Source organism: Temnothorax longispinosus, chromosome 10, assembly GCF_030848805.1.
Source record: "Temnothorax longispinosus isolate EJ_2023e chromosome 10, Tlon_JGU_v1, whole genome shotgun sequence".
Lineage (NCBI taxonomy): Eukaryota > Metazoa > Arthropoda > Insecta > Hymenoptera > Formicidae > Temnothorax > Temnothorax longispinosus.
The window spans coordinates 15,116,413-15,135,684 of record NC_092367.1 but is presented as its reverse complement, the minus strand read 5'-3'; the positions used below and the strand labels follow the sequence as shown (position 1 = coordinate 15,135,684).

The window sequence follows — 19,272 nt, the reverse complement described above, 5'->3', positions numbered from 1 at the left end:
TTATAAATAAAGAATGTGAATTAAGTAGAGAGAAGTGCCATTTTCGATCAGGCTGGATCCTAATAGCCCAATAATAATATTTTTGTGTGAATATTTTAATACTTTTTCCAACTCAGCAAACTGTTCAATTATTTATCGGTCTTAAAATGCATTTTCTGTTGAAACAGTAAATCTATATATACTTAAATTGTTAATCGATTTAATTTTTGATGTTAATAAGCATCTTTTATAAATCATTTTGCAGTAAAGAATTTATTGCGAAAAATATCATCCCAGCCAGGGTTCAAATCTGGACTTTTCTCCAATTCGTGGTGGAAATCTTTATCAATTCGTCCTGGTATGAAAAAATGTTAAGATTTTTAATTTTCATGAAAATTTTTTTGAAATTCTTACACTTTGTCAATTGTTTTAATCGCTCGCTCGTTTTCGGAATTCTTTTTGTCGGCGCTTACCTGCAGATTGAGGGGGGCCCATCTCGCAATGGGGCGCCGTCGCGGGGTCCTGGACCATGCCATGTTTCCACGGCTCCTTGCAGTTGGTGCAGATACCCTCTATATTATCCTCGGAGCATACGTGGAAGCAGCACTCATCGCCACTGATGCTGTGCAACGCCCTCGCGGCCTGCTCGCCGGTCTCGAGGATGTTCGGGTCTGAAATCATTGCGTTTTCCAACGACCTCGTGCACGGACGGATGCATACGATGGTCGTTCTCCTCACAACCAACAAGAATTTGAGAAAGGAGGCGGCAGGAAGCGCGTTTTGGAGAATACATATAAAGCTCGGCGAATCAAAGTAATTATTTCTCAATAAATTTCTTTCGAAGGAGAAGCGGGGAAAAGTGCTCGGGTATATGTATGAGATGTTGCGGAAATAGTACAGATCAAAGCATCGTAAAAGAATTCGCAAACAAAATTCCGTAAACAATTCAGTGAACGATGATCTCCGTGCTCGCGCGCGTCTCCTATTGTTTTCGCGATTTTGTCACACACGGGAGTTTGGATCTAATTGATTAAAAGCGGATTAGTTGGCACGTAGCCGCTGACGACTCGCCAGATTTTCTGCCAAAGGCCAATTATCAGTTAAATCCAAAATCGATCTTACCAAGGACGATTCTCGTTCGCAACTAATTGGCAATCGATTCTTACGAGGAATTGCGGATCAACGACGTGCCAACTTACCTACCATATCTGTCAATTAGATTTTCCTCCTCTCAATGCAACAAACATCGCGACAAATAACAGGATAAATGTCCAATAAGTTAAATTTGTTCTCTATTTTAATTTATTCTGTGTTTCTGTCCATATATTTTTTTACCGACTCCATGTCTATATACGCTTCTTCGTATTTAATTCCATCTCTCGCAACCAGGCGTGCCTGCACCAGGTGTCATCTTAAAATCCCACCTTCGCGTTCTAGATCCGCCGCGCTGCGAAGATTTACGTAAACAGCGAAGAAGAAGGAGAAATAAAAGAAAAAGAGACAAATCTTTTCGTTAGCCGTTACGGAAATACGACAGCGAGAAGTGAAGGGTTGAATGGCGTTCGAGCCGGGGATTACATCGGGCGATCTTGGGGTGTCGGTGAGCGCGGGGTGCAGAGGGATAAAAAAAAATGATAAAGCGTCCAATCTTCCAATAACCGCGCGACACGCGTCCCATTTAACGCAGTTTATACCCAAACGCGGCGGCGCTCCTCCGCCATTTACGACCCTCGCGCCGACGCATGAAAAAAGAACAAAAAGAGGATGACGAGGAGGTATTCGACGGTTCGGACATTCGCCTTCGTGTGTGTTCGGATACTAACCCATTGCGCTCGGTACGGTGATATAAACTGAGGGTGGAAACTCCTCGTATAAAATAACACGGTCAATTTCTCTGACGGAGAAACCGGTTGTATTGTATTGTTATACGTTTATCCTTTTCTTCATTGTTTTAATAATTGTTATGCCCTTGTGCTTTATATATATGTCAAGTTGATAAATCTCTTAAGAAATATATTTCAAATTTGTCCCTTTCATCTTGTGATTTTTAATACAGTCGTATCGGAGTATCCGTAGCGCCGAGCGTAAAGAGCCAAGATTACCGAGTCAACGGGGCTGACAGTGAAGCGTGTCATGCTGGCAGAAACGACAAAACGTCAGATAGCGCGAGAGGCCGGATCATGCTGCGAGGACGCTGCGTAAAAAAAAAATCCGTTCGGGAAAACACAGAGACGCGCGCCGATCTGCTGAATAAAAATTGAAAGAATTCATATTATCCGTTACGGTAAATTACGGGGCGCGAGCCTGAAATGTCATTGATTATGTTATGGCGCGGCGCAGTATGGCAATAATAATTTACACGAGTACGGGGACACGCCTCTCCCCCTCCGGCGCGCGGTGTAAGGCGCCCGCATTGTTTCGCGAAGCTTATGCAAAGCGTCCACGGCGCGGGCGGCGGCCGTTTATGCGCTTATGCGTATCCTCATGCAAATTTCTATGCCGCGCGGACTTAGCGCTACGGCGTGAACGCCAAAATGAACGTTCGTCGTGAACAAGAGGAGAAGGACTGATGGCGGTGTGACGGATATCAGTTGCCCGCGTGTTTCATTACTATTCCTCGCGAACTCGCGAAGCAAGCAGGGTGCCAACTGAACATTTGTACCCTTCTTTCGAGATGGCTCGTTGAACGAAAGAACGACTGAATTAAACGAACGCTTCGACTAACTTCGACAATGATTATGTTTTTTTTGTCTATCTTATTAACGTCTCGTTTTCCTCTTTTCCTTTTTCTATTTCTTTTTCTTTTTCTTTTTACCTCTGCAAAGAAAAGTGGGTTCGCCGGCGTATTGTGTAGGGTATGCGGGGGCACGATCGCCCGGAAGGAAGTAGGGGCAACGTTGCTCCACGGTCTGGCAAAAGGATCGGCAGGGCCTTAATCTGGTCCAGCTGCCCTCTGAGATTTCTTTCGGACTCCTGTGAGCAAAGTAAGGCACCAGGGAGCTGCACACCCATTTCCTATACGCCTCCTGCAATCAGAATCATCGTGCATCGTTAGTCAATCTTTTCCTACGATTTTTTATAATATAGGGGAGATCGGGGCAAGTTGTTACACGGGTAAAATGTTACAGCGTAAATAGTAAGTTCATGAAACCGTCTAAGAAACGCTAGATGAACGCATTTTGAAGATAAATAATCATACATTTCACAATCGTTTATCTAGACGGTTTCATGCTACTTTTTACGCCCGTAACATTTTACCCGTGTAACAACTTGCCCCAAGTCTCCCTTACAATTTAATTATAAACAGAGAGATGTGAGAGAGACAGTATACATCTGATTACAGATAAAATAAAAATTTTTTCTAATAACCTCTACATAAATTATATATTTGCGACGCGAAATTTTATACTTTCTTGATTATTATTTTTCGCGGAAGAAAAAAAAGCGCGCCAAACTCGCGAGAAAATTTCAGTAGAAAATTTTGTATTATGGCCTGGAGGTTTTAATACGCGCTCCTCTATGTTTAGCCTTCCCATGCTATTCAAGATGCGGTTAACCCAAGCGCAAAATGTGGGACTATATTACAAAGCGTAGAATAAGGAAGCGGGAAATGGGTAAACTAACGACTTAAAGCGCATTACGCTATTATTCCTCTCAGTCTCTCAATTAACGTATTAACATGAGGCTTTCCTCCGTTTGTCAGAAACGTAAGTTTCCTAAAAGTGCACGTTGTAACACGTATGTGAGTAAATCATCATTCATACAATAATTTCTTTCGAATAATAATTGCTTTAAAGTGATTCTATTTGAACTGCTTGGTAAATCACTCTTACAAGACTAAGATATTTTACAGCCTATAAGACTGTATATTTTATATATTGTATTTTTATTTATTTGTTTTTTACATATTCCCTAAGTGATCTATAAAACATTTGAGAATGCCGCAACGGCTATACAAGTTTTATCGCCAGATCATCGATTGCAAAATGGTACATTCGTACTTATCATAAGAATATATTCAAATAAAAATTGCGAACTGTATTGAAAATTGACTGTGCTTGAAATTCGAGCTTAAAAGCTTGTGCAAGATGATTCCATCGTTTGACGTCTCCCCGAGGAGATCATGAGGGTAGGTCAGATCCGTTTATAAAACGGAAGCTGACGGCACTGCAGAAGAAGAAGGCGGCATAGCATCGACGTCGACGTCGATCTATCCGTCCATCCGCTCAAATTAGCTGCCTCCCGCGGGACAGACCGGTTTACGAGCGTCCTATGCTTTTTCGAGGACTATTTGTCAAATATCAAGGATCTTTGAGGTCAGCCCCGGCGAAGTAGGAATAGGCAATAAGGCGGGTGTCTGACCCACATAGCCGTCTTCAAACATGAACACCACGCTAGAGCGCGTCCCCTTCCGCGAGAGCACGCTATAATTACATACCGACTCCGCAGAATCTTTTATCTGCCGCCAGGCTATCCCCGGAATCTCCGCCGGCTGCCCCGTCACGAAATACGCTGAAGCCAGAGTGAACATACCGAAATGTTCCTCGGAATTTGAAGATACGAGTAGAAGTGAAGTTTCCCAAGTTCAGAAATGAATTCGCGTGATAGAATTAGCTCTAATCGTAACTGGTCGCGGGAGAAAGATGGACGCGAATTAATAGCAGATACTTCTCGCCTTCGGATGATGGATGAAAAAATAGTTCCGGCGAAAAAAATTTCTTTGCATTATAATACGCGCTGTCTTCCAAAGTTATCCAACTTTCAACTTCTTCTTTTACCTTCAACCCTGAGGGAGATATACAGGTGACCTGCTTCTAATGGATCTACCCTCTGCACGCCAGAAAGAGAAAACTTGATCCACAACGAAATTTGTCGTCGGTCGTCTCCCCCTCAAAGCGAATTTAAATCGCACGAACCCGCCCGTTTATCCGAAACCTTTTGATTTTCAACGAGCTGTAAGCGATTAATCGCTGGATGAATCTTTTGCCGAGCGAGAACGAACCGAATAGCGTATCTCGATTGGCGCACAATTAATTTCTCGTCACAGAGAGCCTGAATGAAAATCATGAAAAGAGGTACAAGTCTCGTTTTTGAAACACCCGATAGACTCGACCCTTTCGCGACTCCCTTTAAAGGGTGCTTATTAAAGTCGCAGTGTAAGTTCGCGCTCGCGTCCGGAAAAAGGGGAGTAGACGTCGAAAGTAACGCAAGGGGTTGTTGAAATGTCATTGCTCTCCGCTGGGAAAACGTTGCACATTGGGAACTCCGCGGAGACAGAAGAAGCAGTATTGCAAAAGTATAAGCAAAGCTACAGGACAGGGTCGGATTTATAAATAGGCTAACCAAGACCGAGGTACAACTTTGAGTCTCGCATCCCGAGGGGCCTTGCACCGTCTTAAAAGCACCGGCTGATAAATATATAATGCAGATATTTTCAATTTTTTAAACATTACGCTCCGCTGCTGAATTATGCGTAATTTATCACGTCTTAAATATTATTTAAGATACATTTAAAAGCAATGACGTTTTAGGCTAATCAAAATACAGCTTAAAGACTCGTGTCCCGAGGGTCCCTGCACCATCTTAAAAGCTAAGTATAAATAATTCAGATGTCTCTTACTCTTTCATTTCATTGCTGGATTATATGGAGATTACTTCGTTGGAAATCCATTGAAAGATATTTCTCTTAAAATACATTTAAGAGTGATGATATTTAGAAGAAGTCTGCGCTTTCGGAAGTAGCGTGCTTCAAAATAAAACGTGAAAATCTCAAAGCTGCGTTTTTTTCCTCTTTCATTCATAAAATGTGGATTCAATTATGTAATGGCATTCGCGCGTGTATTGTTAGAGATTTGGCCGAAGAAAATCAATTCAACGGGAAAGTCTCGGATATAACATAAGAATATCGGCTACCCTTGTGAGATATTCAACGAGATATGGATATTGACCTTATCGAGTATCGCACGTATGCACGATGCATCATCGAAATTGCGCTCGGAATACGGAATACAATTTCTTCGAGTGCAGCGCCGGGCAAGTAACGAATTTCCGACACGCTGTAACATTGGGACGAAAATATTCTATAACGAGCAATATGCAAGAAGTACTGCATTTCACGCGATCCAGTTACGTTATACTGAACGTCTCGGGGTTCTTTTCAATGCGAACATTTTATCGAAATTAAATTAATCAAACTAGTCAAACGCTGAGTTTCGCAAGGCCGTATATTTCTCTAAAATGTTTTAGTACTAACATTTTATGCAGTACCTTTAAACATTTTTAGATTTGTAAAAATTCGTAGCACGAAGACGATTCTTTTAGCCAAGACTGTCTAATCACGAAGGTTAAATAAATTCGTTTTCTCAAAGAATATCCCGGACGTATCTTCAGATTGACCGAAACGGCCGTCTCTTTAGAGCCAAACGAAACTCGAGAAGAAATGTTTTTCGCGATATAGCGAAGAGATTCATTCCCGATCCCTTTGTTGCGCCGCTATGATATTCGCCATAATGACGATGTAGACAAGGAGTGACAAGGGGAAAGGCTTGATAGGAAAGAATGAGGAATAACCGGGACGATAAATGCGGAAGTGCAAACGGCGCTACAGAGAACGAGGAGATGAGGGGAGAAGGGGAGAAGGTAGCGATGTTATTAGTCGGCGATTACTGAAATTATAACGAAAAATTTCAGTACACGGAAAGGCATTAATCTCGTCATAATTGCGTATAAGAGAGCAGTTTGAAAATTTAAGAGTAACGACATAACCGTGCAGTAACTTCTTTACATTTTATAATGCAGTAATATCTTTCTACGAACCGTCTCAGTGCTTAAATAGTTATTTGTGTAACAAGTGCTGTAAGATGGAAATTGGACGTGCGGAGTGGACGCACGAGCCGGAGGCGAGTTACACACCTTATTTTATGTTGCAAGTGCATGGAAAGTGGTCTATCACGCACGCGTCGCGTGCGTAATGGGCCACTTTCCATGCACGTGTGACATAAAATATATTCAAATATAATTACAATAATTTTTTATATATCAAGCGTACAATAATTTCCTCTTTCCAAATGGCGATAAAAAATATCTTGCAATCTTTCACGCGCGAACTGAGGCCGCGATTGTTGTATCAGCACATGTCTCCACTTTAACTCGGCCGATAGTTTGTCATAGTCATTTTACCTTCGACGCTACAGCCTTCTCGAGCGGCGCACGAGGGTAGGCAGGGTGGCCCTGCTACTCTTTAGGAAGATAGGTACCTACACCTGAAGTACCCTCCAAGCCCACTGACCCAATTCTCTCTTCTACCCTCCGACGATCTGCGTTAGTACGAACCAGACAGATGCGGCAGCTATCATCCCTTCCTGCTCTCTTCAATCCTCCGCAACCCTACCTCCACCAGTGCCAACCTCCACCCTGTCCGCGTGTTCGCGTTGCTTCAATCCGTCCCTTTTTCGTTCTTCGTTCCTTTCGAGTATTATTCAATAATAATTACGAAAATTCATTGTTTAATTTTTGCATAATTTCTTTCTTTCTTATCCCTTTTTTCCCCATAATTTTAGTATTTTGAGTTCCAAGCTTAAATCGGAGCTTTTTCGAAGTTTCGACACGAAAACTAGGGATTCGTGGAAAATGCTTACTGTATACTTTACACAGTGCGTTCGCGATTCGCTTGAAGTTTACAAAGGCGCGGAACGTTTCGCGCATGCAAACAGCCGCTTCAAAATACATATTAGACAAAGGCATATTTGAAGTGGAACTGAAGGGAAAAAAAAGCAATAGGCGAATACGCAAGTCACTGTATTGTGGAACATGACAAATGCAATTGCATTGGCTGCACATATCGTGAGGCATAATAAAACGCATGAATTGTTACGTCATATTAAACAAGTCGGTAATTTTCAAAAGAATCGCTCTTGCTTAACAGAAATATACAAAAATATTAAATAAATGAATCTCCAAAGATTTCTCGATTTTTACATCTTCTGTGCCATTGCTAAATTCGCGTATGGACGAAATGCGAAGATATCGGATGCCGAAATTCGTGATTCCGTGAGTCGCGAAGCAAAAGGGGTACAAGAACTCGGACAAAAAAAAGCTCCCCGCCAAAGCCCCCCGACAATGGGTAACAAACTGACAACGCAATCGGCGCGGGAAAATCCCAGCGCCCCAGTAAAAAGAAGGCAGAACGAGTGTTCCCACTATCCGTCCGTCCCCGACCACCCGCGCAGTCTGGACCAATCGTTATCGTGTAATCCGACGGCATTCCGTGTGGTCTTGTCTAATCGATAACGAACCGCCGCTCCGGTGGGATTAAAAATTAAAACCGTTGTTTAAACGGCCTTAATCGCGCTAAAAAAGATATTAAAAAAAAAGAAAGGAAAACCGCACGTGGGAACAAAATGTTTTTGTTTTCAATCTTAATAAATTTTTTTTTAGGAAAAAGCTGTGTGATTGCAGTAACAGAGCGCATTTTAACAGAGCATATCTTTGACTTGCTACAAATTAACATCTCGCAAAATAAATGTGGCTCTCTCTCTCTCTCTCTCTCTCTTTCTCTCTTTCTATCTCTGTTTTATCGTCGCTTTTATGCGCATACAAATGGAGTCTAAATGAAGTATTAATTTGGCGTTGCTATATCACGACGACGCGGTTATTGCGCGATGGACACGCGCGCGAAGTGCCACTTCGCCATAAAATTGTCCACGATGTGAAACGAACGCAAAAGGGAATGTCTCGCGCGCAAGGGAAAACACGCAACCCGCGCGTGCAAGCCGGAAAATAGCGAGATGGCACTTATTAGCCCTTCGGTGTCGGCGCCTCTTCAGTATCTTCTCTCGAGAAACCCCGAGCGAGCACGTTTCTCCGCACTCCTCTTTTTCGTTCCTCTAACCTCTGTCCCTCGCCCCTTTGCGCTTTAAGAGGTAGAGATAGGTCATAAGCAACACTCGAGAAAAATTACGCAGCTAAAAATATACATTCTCTATTCTAGACTTATTATCACTAACTCTACGAGTTTTTCAAGACACACCGTGTACATGGGAAACGGAGTTCCCTGAGTGAATTGTTTTGCGGCTACGAGAACCGCAATTGGATCGCGTTGATTTCAAAGAGCCTTTTCACCTGCTTTCTGGAAATCATCGTTTCTACCGCGATAGACACCCTCCCGTGCGCTACGCACGAGTACGACGAGAACTCGTGAAGGGATTAAACGAGATATTTTGAGCAGAGCTCGCAGGCGTGAGAAAGGAAAAGTCACAGAGCGCAAGGGGTTTCTCCTCTCCGGAGAAACCCCTTAACTATGCACGGAAGGAAGTAACCCATCCGCGAGGAGCGTGACAGGGATGAAACAGGATGACGTATCGTAAATAAGAAAGAGGTAGTCGTCTGTCGAAGCTGCGACACACAAGAGGGGACACGTTGTCGCCGTCGTCGTCGTCCTCGTATCGGATCGGGACACCGACAGCAGGGGGTTGTGATGCGACACAAGGGGGTGGTTGGATAGGAGGGAGACGGTCGCGCGGCGGCAAAAGCAATGCCCTCAGTCAGGGTGACCCAGTTGCCTGGCCCATATCTGCTCACCCGCTTCCCTCCTGCTGCCCGCCAACCCAAAATCCACGCGCTTGCTCGCCATCCTCCTCCTCAATTCTTTCCCCCTATCGTCGCCGTTGTCCCCGAAGGCATCCGCTCTCTTTTTTTTCTTTTCCGCTTCCCCTTTTCTCTCTCTCCTTCTCTCTCTCTATCTATCTTTCACTGCAACTCTTCTTAAAGTCTCCAATCGTAGAATACAGCTGGCGATTATCAATGCACTCACGTGTCTTCTCACTCTTTCGCAACTCCGCGCGAAACCCAATCATCCCCATCGCAACCCTTGTTTTCCTTCGTTTCTCTTTTTTCCTTCCGGTGGCAGCTTTGTCGCTCGTGGAGAGCTGGACTCATTACGAAGTGATTTACGGACGAGATAATGGGGCCGGGGGCCGGGGGACGTCGCCGACACGAGGGATTCGCTTGTATCGGCCGCAGCCATCGCGCGGACTGTCCACGCGAGCACAGTCAGTCGGTCGGTCACCGGAAACGGAAAGCCCGTTCCGCTTTTGTATTTTATTCCGTACTTGACAAGCGCAAAATTCTTCTCCAAGTTTTATTTTATTGTCATTTTCGATAAGATATACTTTGTCCCGTGAATTCTGAAAAATTTGAGCCGGCTTTTAATTCAAGGAGATCGATTCAAAAGACTGTTTCTCGCGCACAAAATGAAGATAAAGCGTTTATAATTAGCACTGCTGGTGCTAGTTAATTCATTTCCGTGCATGGTACAAATTTAATACTCATTTAAATTAAATTTTCTGTATGTATCTTTTAGTGAGGTTTTCATCAAGTATATGGTATAAGAGTTTTATATTGCAAGACAAATTAATTTATTTAGTTAAAAATTTGTCGACATTTGACTTATCTAATATTTGTGTAAGAAGAGTGTCGTAATTGGATAATATCCCGAACAGCAATTTCACCGTAGATGTTTGACAAGACTTAAATAATGTTCTCTCGAAGGCTAAAGCGGCTAATAAACAATCACGCGAATTTCTTTTCTACAAAAAGTGAATCCCGCAATAACGGCTTTAACGAAGCGCGCGCTGCCAATTTGCAATGGGAAAAAAGATAAAAGATAGGGAAAAAAAAGAGAGAAAGGGAGAAAGGGAGATCGCACAATTAATCCGGGAACTCGATCCGCGACGGGGAAAAAAAAGACCATCCAAATACTAGCGGTATAATTGGATTAAATTCCACACCTCCGCCTCGAGTCACTCATTTGCCGACCACTGGCGACGTTGCGTGTTCTTTTTCTTTCTCTTTTTTTATTTTTAATTATCATCGCCTCTTTCCAGGACATTAAATTTATGCGCGGCGCGCCCAGAAGCCTACCTACGCGCCGTATAATCACTAACAAGAATATTGGCGCGGCTCGGTCGCCAGCGCGGCGTATCACACTAATTATATAATATATATATATATATATATATATATATATATATATATGTGTGTGTGTGTGTACACGTCGTATCCGCGCTAATATCCATGCCAATGCTCTTATCGTGAGCCGAGTCACTCGACAATCGATATTCGCTATCACACACGCGGTACCAATCCGGCGGCCCGTAAATCATGTTCGATTTGATCAACAGCACATTTGACTCTATCAAATTACGAGCGAAACTGATCAACAAATAAACATATGCAGCCCATCCGGTTATTTACGCTCGCAATCTTGCACGCACAAATAAATTGATATCTACAGGGATGAATGGGAATCAGCCCGGGATCAGGTGAGCAAAGGAGCAATCGCACGTCGTGCGGCTGACATGAGAGTTTATTTCATATTTTATATAAGCAGATAAATAGGCTGTCTGTGAATTTTTTATAAATTTCGAAAATCGAAGGCTCTCTCGGATCGTAAATTTCATGCTTTCAAAATTCTCGAAATGTCAAATATTCGGAATCGCGATTGGTCTAGAATTCTAGATACGCTTCTCTGTTATTTGTCGCTTGAAATTTGCAGAGCGGCTCTACCCTGAATTGGTGACGGTAATAACGATGGAAGCTGCCCACTCAAATTCGTCAAGGAAATCTATTATTCAAGTTAAGGTCGAGAGTTTCTCTGTAGCGGGGATTGTACGTCCGAGTCCGTTCTCGTCATCGCCGGATTTTCCCCGTATAAATCCTACATCAAGATGAATTTCACGCAAACATCGAAATTCTAATATCGCTGCCTCCGCTTGCCAATTAGTTGTGCTCCAGATAATGATCGTGAATTTCACAACCGGCAAATATTTTCTACCGTGATCGCGGATGCGCGTGTGCGTGGTATTGGCCGCAAGGGTATTAATAGGAAAACATTTTATCCTGAAAATCCGGTATTACTTCCGGCGATCTGTATACATGCGTCCTGTACGTTCGCTTACACGTGTGTCGGCGTAACCCGGATGCACCGCTGCGACGTGTCGCAATAACTCGCCCATATAGTGAGCCCCGAGAAGGGGACCGGAAAAATGCGAAAAGCGAAAGGATTTGGGATTCAATATCGAGTGATTTTTACGCTCGCGCCACTCTCAATCTGGCCGTTATCGAGACTCGGAGCACTATCTGGAAATCCGATGGTGTGTGTTGAGTGATATTGAGACCAATAAATGACTTAAAAAATATAATTAATCCGGCGTATTTGTCTCTTGATTATTTTATTCTACAAAATATTATGTAATCGAACATATCAGATAAAAGTAAGGAGGAGTACGAATTGAAGTACTTTGACTGTAACCCCAAACTTCTTGCTTATTTTAATAATTGAAATAATTAAAATAAAATGATAAGATTATTGAGAAGCCAATAATTCTGATTGGCTCCTCTTATCACCTAATTCTGGAGTATCTTTCTCAAAACGCTTTTCCTTTTTTTTTTCTTAAATGCAGTCCATGACGAGCAAGAGGCCGTCGCGGGAGATTTAAGGGAAGCTTCTGGTGCTTTGTGGAGAAACGTGAATCGCGCGCCGACGTGTGCGGCTGCGGCTCACTTGCAGCTCGATAAAGCTGCCGTGGTCGTTGGGAAGACAATTGCCCGGAAGACAGCCCCTGGCAAGTGTCACTTTTGTATGCATACAAAGCGGAGTGGGCGCGCGAGGCAAAGAGTCCGGAAAAAAGTGCACCTCTACGCTTCGCCGCCTTTTGGCGAGCCGAGCATCAGGAATTTTGCATGTTTGCCGAACGAACTCGAATGTCACGACTCGTTCCGATAACAGAGGCCCTTGAAACCGTATCTAGATTGTTAATTTGTGAATCTCTATTTTATTTTAAGTAGATTTTCAGAGATAAACGTCTGCCGTTAATAATTATTAAAGATTCTAATTAAAGCGACGACTTAAGAAATAACTAATAAATTAAAGTCACGCGTTTACATAATTAACACTTTTTTCTAATAAAATAGATTACATTCTATTTTTTCGTATAATTTAAACACTCCTTACGCAGTCATCGTACATTATATTCAATTATTCAAATATAAAACTTTGCAAATTCGTTTTCGCAAATTCTATTATTTCTTATAATATTTAACAGAGATTTCTTGGTTTTCTCTTTTTCGTGAGATGTATATATTATCTCATTAATAAGTCAATTTTAATTCTTCACTTCTCGCAAAGATGCTCCCTCGTACTGCTCACTAATTCAACTTAAACATCTGTATTAATTGCAAAAAAGATTAATTTTGATTCAACATTCAATTAATTATCATTAAATTAATTGCGGACATAGATACGACGCGTTATCAATTAAAAGAATTGATTTCTTTAGCAAGCGAATATACGTTTCTCACTAATGAGATCTCACGATAAGTCAAGGTTATAACAATAGCTGCAGAAACTTTTTTTTTCACTCTGTCGACGCCACGGTTTTCTCTTTTCTTCCACGTTGTTAAAAGCGACGAGTCATCAAGACAGCTTTGCGATGAAAAATTATGTGGCGAAAATAAAGCATAAGGATCTACGGAATACGCAAATTTTCAGTTCATTATTGCGAAAATAAAAGAATGTTTTTTTTATGCAAACGCATCGTGGGTAGAATTAATGGCGATATTCATTGCATTATATATAGCAGTTTTATATTATAATTATCGTAAGATTAATAATAAGAATAATAAAAAATAATTACAATACGTATTTAGAAGTAGCAAAAAATATAAAATGTAATATGGTATATTAAGTAGAATCTCAATTCTCAAAGAATTATAGTCAATTCAGGATTGGCGTATATTTAATGAGATTCAAAAATCGATTTAATAAAAATAATTAGGGTAAACTCGGGTAAGATGGCTATACACTGAAAAAAAAATACTTAGATCCAAGAAAATATTTTTTCACATAGTACCAATGGCTTATTTACTTAATATAATCACATATTTATTTAGAATTAGATATCTTTACTTAAATTAAGTAAAAATAATATACATAAATTAAGTGAAAATAATAATTTATTTAAATTAAGTAAAAATATCTAATTCTAAATAAATATGTGATTATATTAAGTAAATAAGCCATTGGTACTTGAAAAAATATTTTCTTGGATCTAAGTATTTTTTTTTCAGTGTAGAGGAAAGATGGCCAACCCCGTTCATTCGATGTTTCATGGTGAACTAGATTGAAAGAACATAGGTTGGCCATCTTTCCTCTGTGCAATACCAATAAGGATCGATAACAAGAGTTATAAATTATCGTTAGTTATTGCAGTTGCTTGTCTGTATGACGCTAATTTCTGTTTTATTTCACATTAATATTATGTGCGGGCTTTCTGTGTACCAACGCGACGCGACGCGATACGGCCTTCCTCGGCCGACGGCGTCGAAATCCCCGGCGTCGTTTCCGGCAAAGCCGTATAATTACATTATCTGTATTTTCGACCGTATAATAGGCTTCAGCGGGGAATTCCGGTTTTCGCGTCACGACAAGGTATTACATCGATTATTGGATATTGCGAGCCAACTCGCCGACCGAACGCCGAAGCTCATTTTGATTGCACCACACCGAACTTAGGACTAAACCCTTTACAGGCTTTACCGCCTCTTGCACCTGCGATTGCGACTAATAACACACTCGCCAACGGTCGTGCTAAATCCAGTTGAATTTTTACGGGCCACCTCTCACGCTTTCCGTCGCACCGGATCAAATAAAAGTTGTCCGAACATATCACGCTTTATTTTGTACCCGCACGTGCATCGTGTACCTTTAAAGAGAAAGCGAGAGAGAGAGATGCCGTTCGGTACCGTGTGTAAAAAAGAAATTTATTTCGTCGAGAAAAAGAAGAGAGTGTGGATTAAAAATTCGGAATATTTACCGGGAGAAAACACACATCAGGATGTAGACAAGCCGCTCCATCAAAAGAGATGACAAACGCTCGTATCGCGAACCACGCAAAGTGAATAATTCCCGGTGAGTTCAAAGCGCGCGGCGCGAATCGTGGCGGCGACAGGACGATGGACGAATTGAAAATGCAAATACACCCGCGGTGGACAAAGGGAAAGGGGATGTTACGCCGGCTAACGTCACTGTAACCGCCGTCATCTCCGACGGGCGAATATCCACGGGGTCGGACCGTCGGCAGCGAGATGCGCGGAATATGCCGATATGTGTGGATGCGGATAAATGACGTGCGATGAGTGATGGAACGATCGTTCTCGTTTCGGGAAGCTCTTGTCGAAGCTGTCGGATTTAAGGCGAGGATACACTTGCTCTTCTATCTCGCGCCCTCGCGATTTGGATATCATGCCGTTAAGTTTAAAAGGAATTTCTCTCTCTCTCTCTCTCTAATATTTTTTTCATAAAATAAAAATTATTTTTCACATATCGCGTCGTGTAATATATTTACGCCTGCACGTCTTAATTTTTTATTTGCATATTGATTATTGATGATAATAAATCTAAATAACATAAAAGTGCTGATTACGTTTCGACGAGATAGAGCAGAGATTCTATGCGATAAGTTGTCTCAATGCGGAATGCCTCCGATGCAGAATCGCCGCGGCGTCTTCACCGCAGAGGAAATTCCTCGCGTTTTCCAACGGAATCGTGCGCACGTGCGGAACGCAACAGTTTGTGTGAAACCTCGGGTAAACGTATGGATGGGTCGAATTTCGAGTCGATTATAGATTGCAAGCTCTTCCCCCGCTAAAATTGAAACTGTTGACATTTCTATCAAGCGACTAGCTATTATGAACACACATTCGTCCCGCGAATTCTCTCTCTCTCTCTCTCTCTCTCTCTCTCTCTCTGTCTGTCTTTCTTACTCTCTTTCTATCATCCGAGGCTGCAGTTGCTAGCAGCTGTTAGATGTATCTCGCCAAGTCATATTAAATAAACTGATACGTCTCCGCTATAAAAGCCGCGACCGTGTGTACCGAGCTTGTGTGACGCGCTTAATAAACGTGAAACGTTAAGTTGTGGACAAAATTCCATCGAATCGAGGCACGGCAATATTGCTCATCGAGCAAATAGCGAAAAGCTCGCCATTAAAACGCATCCATTGCAGCGAAGTTACGAGCTTACGAGTTAATTAGTCGAACTTACGATCTGCAAGTTGATAAGTTAAAAATTATGAGCTGTGCGTTAACGAGTTAATACTCGGCGGTGAGAGCTAACGAATTAAAATTTTCAGCTATGAATCAGTCTTTTGATACACACTTTTGCGTTCGTCTTTTTTTTCTTATGCAGCGCCAGTTTGTAATCGGTGTCTTACTAATAACGTGTCTGCATTATAATTGCATAAATCAATCGCAACGGTATAGCATTGCATGCTAGTAAATTAATTAAATTGTATAACAAAATTATAAGTTATCACTCTCCTATAACGGCATGTCTTTTAAGAGCGCATCGTATTACGCAGACAAATTTATTAAAAATTTAATTTAAAGATTTCACATCTTTTTTTGAAATGCATGTCACTTGAGTTAAGTTAGGTAATATAATTTTGTGAAGAAGAAAATAAAGATTTCACATCTTTCTTTTAAAATACATGTCACTTGAGTTAAGTTAGGTAATATAATTTTGTGAAGAAGAAATTAAAGATCTTTTTTTTGAAATACATGTCACTTGAGTTAAGTTAGATAATATAATTTTGTGAATTAAATCGTACCTGCTAATATGCAATCGAGTTGCAGGGAGTTGCGGCAATAAACTGCGGCGGATGCAGATGTTTGGGACACGCGGGACAAAAAAAAGAACCATCGAATTTTGCTCATCGACACCGCGGACGCGGTAAAGCGAGGCGAGAGTAATTAATTTAAATCAAATGAAACGTTTACATGTGTACACGTTGTGTGTATAGCGGGAGAGTTCTCGATGGGTCGCGGCCGGGATAAATTAAATCGAAATGATATTATAGTGTCACAGTATTATCAAAAGATCCATAATTATCGAAATTACGCATTGAGGCGGGCGGTAATTATTGTTCCGTTACGCGTCCACCAAGTGCCACGCTAATTTGCGAGTTTAGCGTAACTGCTATACGCGAATCTGCCGCCTACCGCGGCTATCGTTCTGTTAGCCACACAAATATTGACAAACACCGCATACGTTACATCCATGTATGATACGCAAAGCGTCCATAAAGGAAAATTTGATATGATATAAGATAACGACTGGAATGGCAATTATTTACTCCTACATTGCAATCTTTTATGTATTCAATGAAAACATCACTGTGTATAGAAAGAATAAATTTCTTAACTATCTAATTATGTTCTAGATACTATACAATAGAAGTAAATTTTGTTATTTCTTATATATATATATATATATATATATATATATATATATATATTGGAGGATATATAAATTTAATAAGACGTTACACTTAATTATATATAACATATAACGTTTTAAATGGAAGAAAGAAATTGTATATTTTTCTACTTTCTTGCATTTAATCCCTTATCAGTGATAAATAAATTATCGCCTAGTTAATACCGTCGTTTTCATAATGCGGACCATCGTAAAAAAATGCTTGTAAGAACCAGCTGCAGAGCACTATTTATACGCGGTGATTCGAGATGAGATCGATGCTCTGTGACGTCCGCGATGCCCGACGTCGAAAGTTCAAACGCCGATACCTCAAAGGGTTCCAAATATAAACGGTGTCTTTTGTTGTCGTGGAGAATGTATATGATGTTCCGAAAAAATGACAGCGAGGACGATCTTACGGCTTTTTCTCGTAAGAAAGAACGGGGTTACCTGATAGGCGGAGAGTAAGCCTGTTACATGTATACCTATCGGTAAAACTTAAGGAGATTTCTGGTAACCAATTTGACCTCGTTTGGTAACCAGTGATCGTTGCATTATAAGCAAGCGTCGCGTATCCAGTCTTGTAAACGCGCCCTCCCTTTCTCTCTCTCTCTCTCTCTCTCTCTCTCTCTTTCTCTATCTCGCTCGTTCGCTCGCTCGCTGAAACCTGAAACTGTCGTTGCTACGCCGAAATTGAACCGTAACGAATTTCGTCATCGGTGAACGGGATCGATGTTCGACCATGATATACCTTCCGCAACCATCCAACCATCCATCCACCTAGCTATCTATCCATCCATCCATCCATCCATCCAGCCAGCCAGCCAGCCGATGAAGCTGTACGCTTCCGGAGTGGTGGCACTTTCCAGATGGATTCTTCGCCGCTGCCAGAAAACTCGCTCGCTCTTTATACGTAAATCAGGCGTTATATCCGTACTCGCGAAGATGAAGAGAAATTTCGCGGAAGAATAAGTCATCTCTCGAGTTGATAAACTCAGCGACTCGTACTTCAATAGGGAGCGCCTCACGTAATTACGCGAACTCTGGAATGCGCGGACCTTCTTCACGGGTGATATCTAGAGAATTTTATAGCTAGATAATAATAAATAAAAAATAAATAAAAAAAAAGAATACAATCTCAATCTTGAAATAACACGATCAATAATTATGCTTTATTGTATAAAATTATTTCTGTTTTACATAAATTTTAATTTATGGATAATGAATTTTAGGCTGGTGAGATAAAAAAACCGAAAAATAAGGCACAGAGAATAAATGTTATAAAAAATTCATAACATACAAACATGTAATAATAGCTAGTTTTATATGTTATATGTAAAGGCGCACGAAATTGGCGGTGACGACAAATCATCCGTGGAATGAGAGGTGGTGCCAAAATATTCATGAGCCGCATTTATAGGTATTAACTATTGCAGGTTAGTCCTTTATTTAACCCCTTCACTGTCAATGTAGTGTACACGTCATGCTGAAATAAATGTAGAATGTCCCGGACATTTTTGGCCCACTCTGTGATTTTCGTCTAAATAGTGAAGGGATTAAGGTAACGAAAATAAATCGCGCAAATAAGGCATATATTTTTATGTTATAATTTTGTTCATGGAAATCCTCATACTTCGAACTCGGGCAAAACGCAGTTAAAAATCGTAAAATTGCGCCGTCAGCATAAAGTTCAGATAATTGGAGAATTTCGCGAAGAATATGCAAAAAGGCAGAAGAAGTCGCGAGAGAAGAAGCGACGGAATAAAATGTCTGTCAACGTTGATTGCCGAGACATAATAAACGTAAAAGCCGAGACATTTTTCGCTCTTGCGAGACGCGCCTCATCTCGACAAGTATTTTCCTGTATTAAATTCTACCCTTCGCCGTTCATCCCCCCAATTAAATAAAATTCTTCGGAAATATTTCGCGGTCTACTGTTATATTACCATGTTAAATATCGACGGAGCCTAATTAGCGGG

General features: G+C 41.2%; 1 protein-coding gene across 1 annotated transcript in view; it reads right to left on the bottom strand.

Annotated features, from left to right (window-relative positions):
• Mid1 (calcium-permeable channel component Mid1) overlaps positions 1-19,272 on the bottom strand; it is an 85,810-nt gene that overhangs the window by 24,869 nt on the left and 41,669 nt on the right. The window contains exons 2-3 of the mRNA XM_071791913.1: positions 2,795-3,005; positions 453-650 (exon numbers count right to left, since the gene is read on the bottom strand). Of these exons, the coding sequence (XP_071648014.1) occupies positions 453-650; positions 2,795-3,005 (409 nt within the window). The remainder of the gene's footprint in view (positions 1-452; positions 651-2,794; positions 3,006-19,272) is intronic.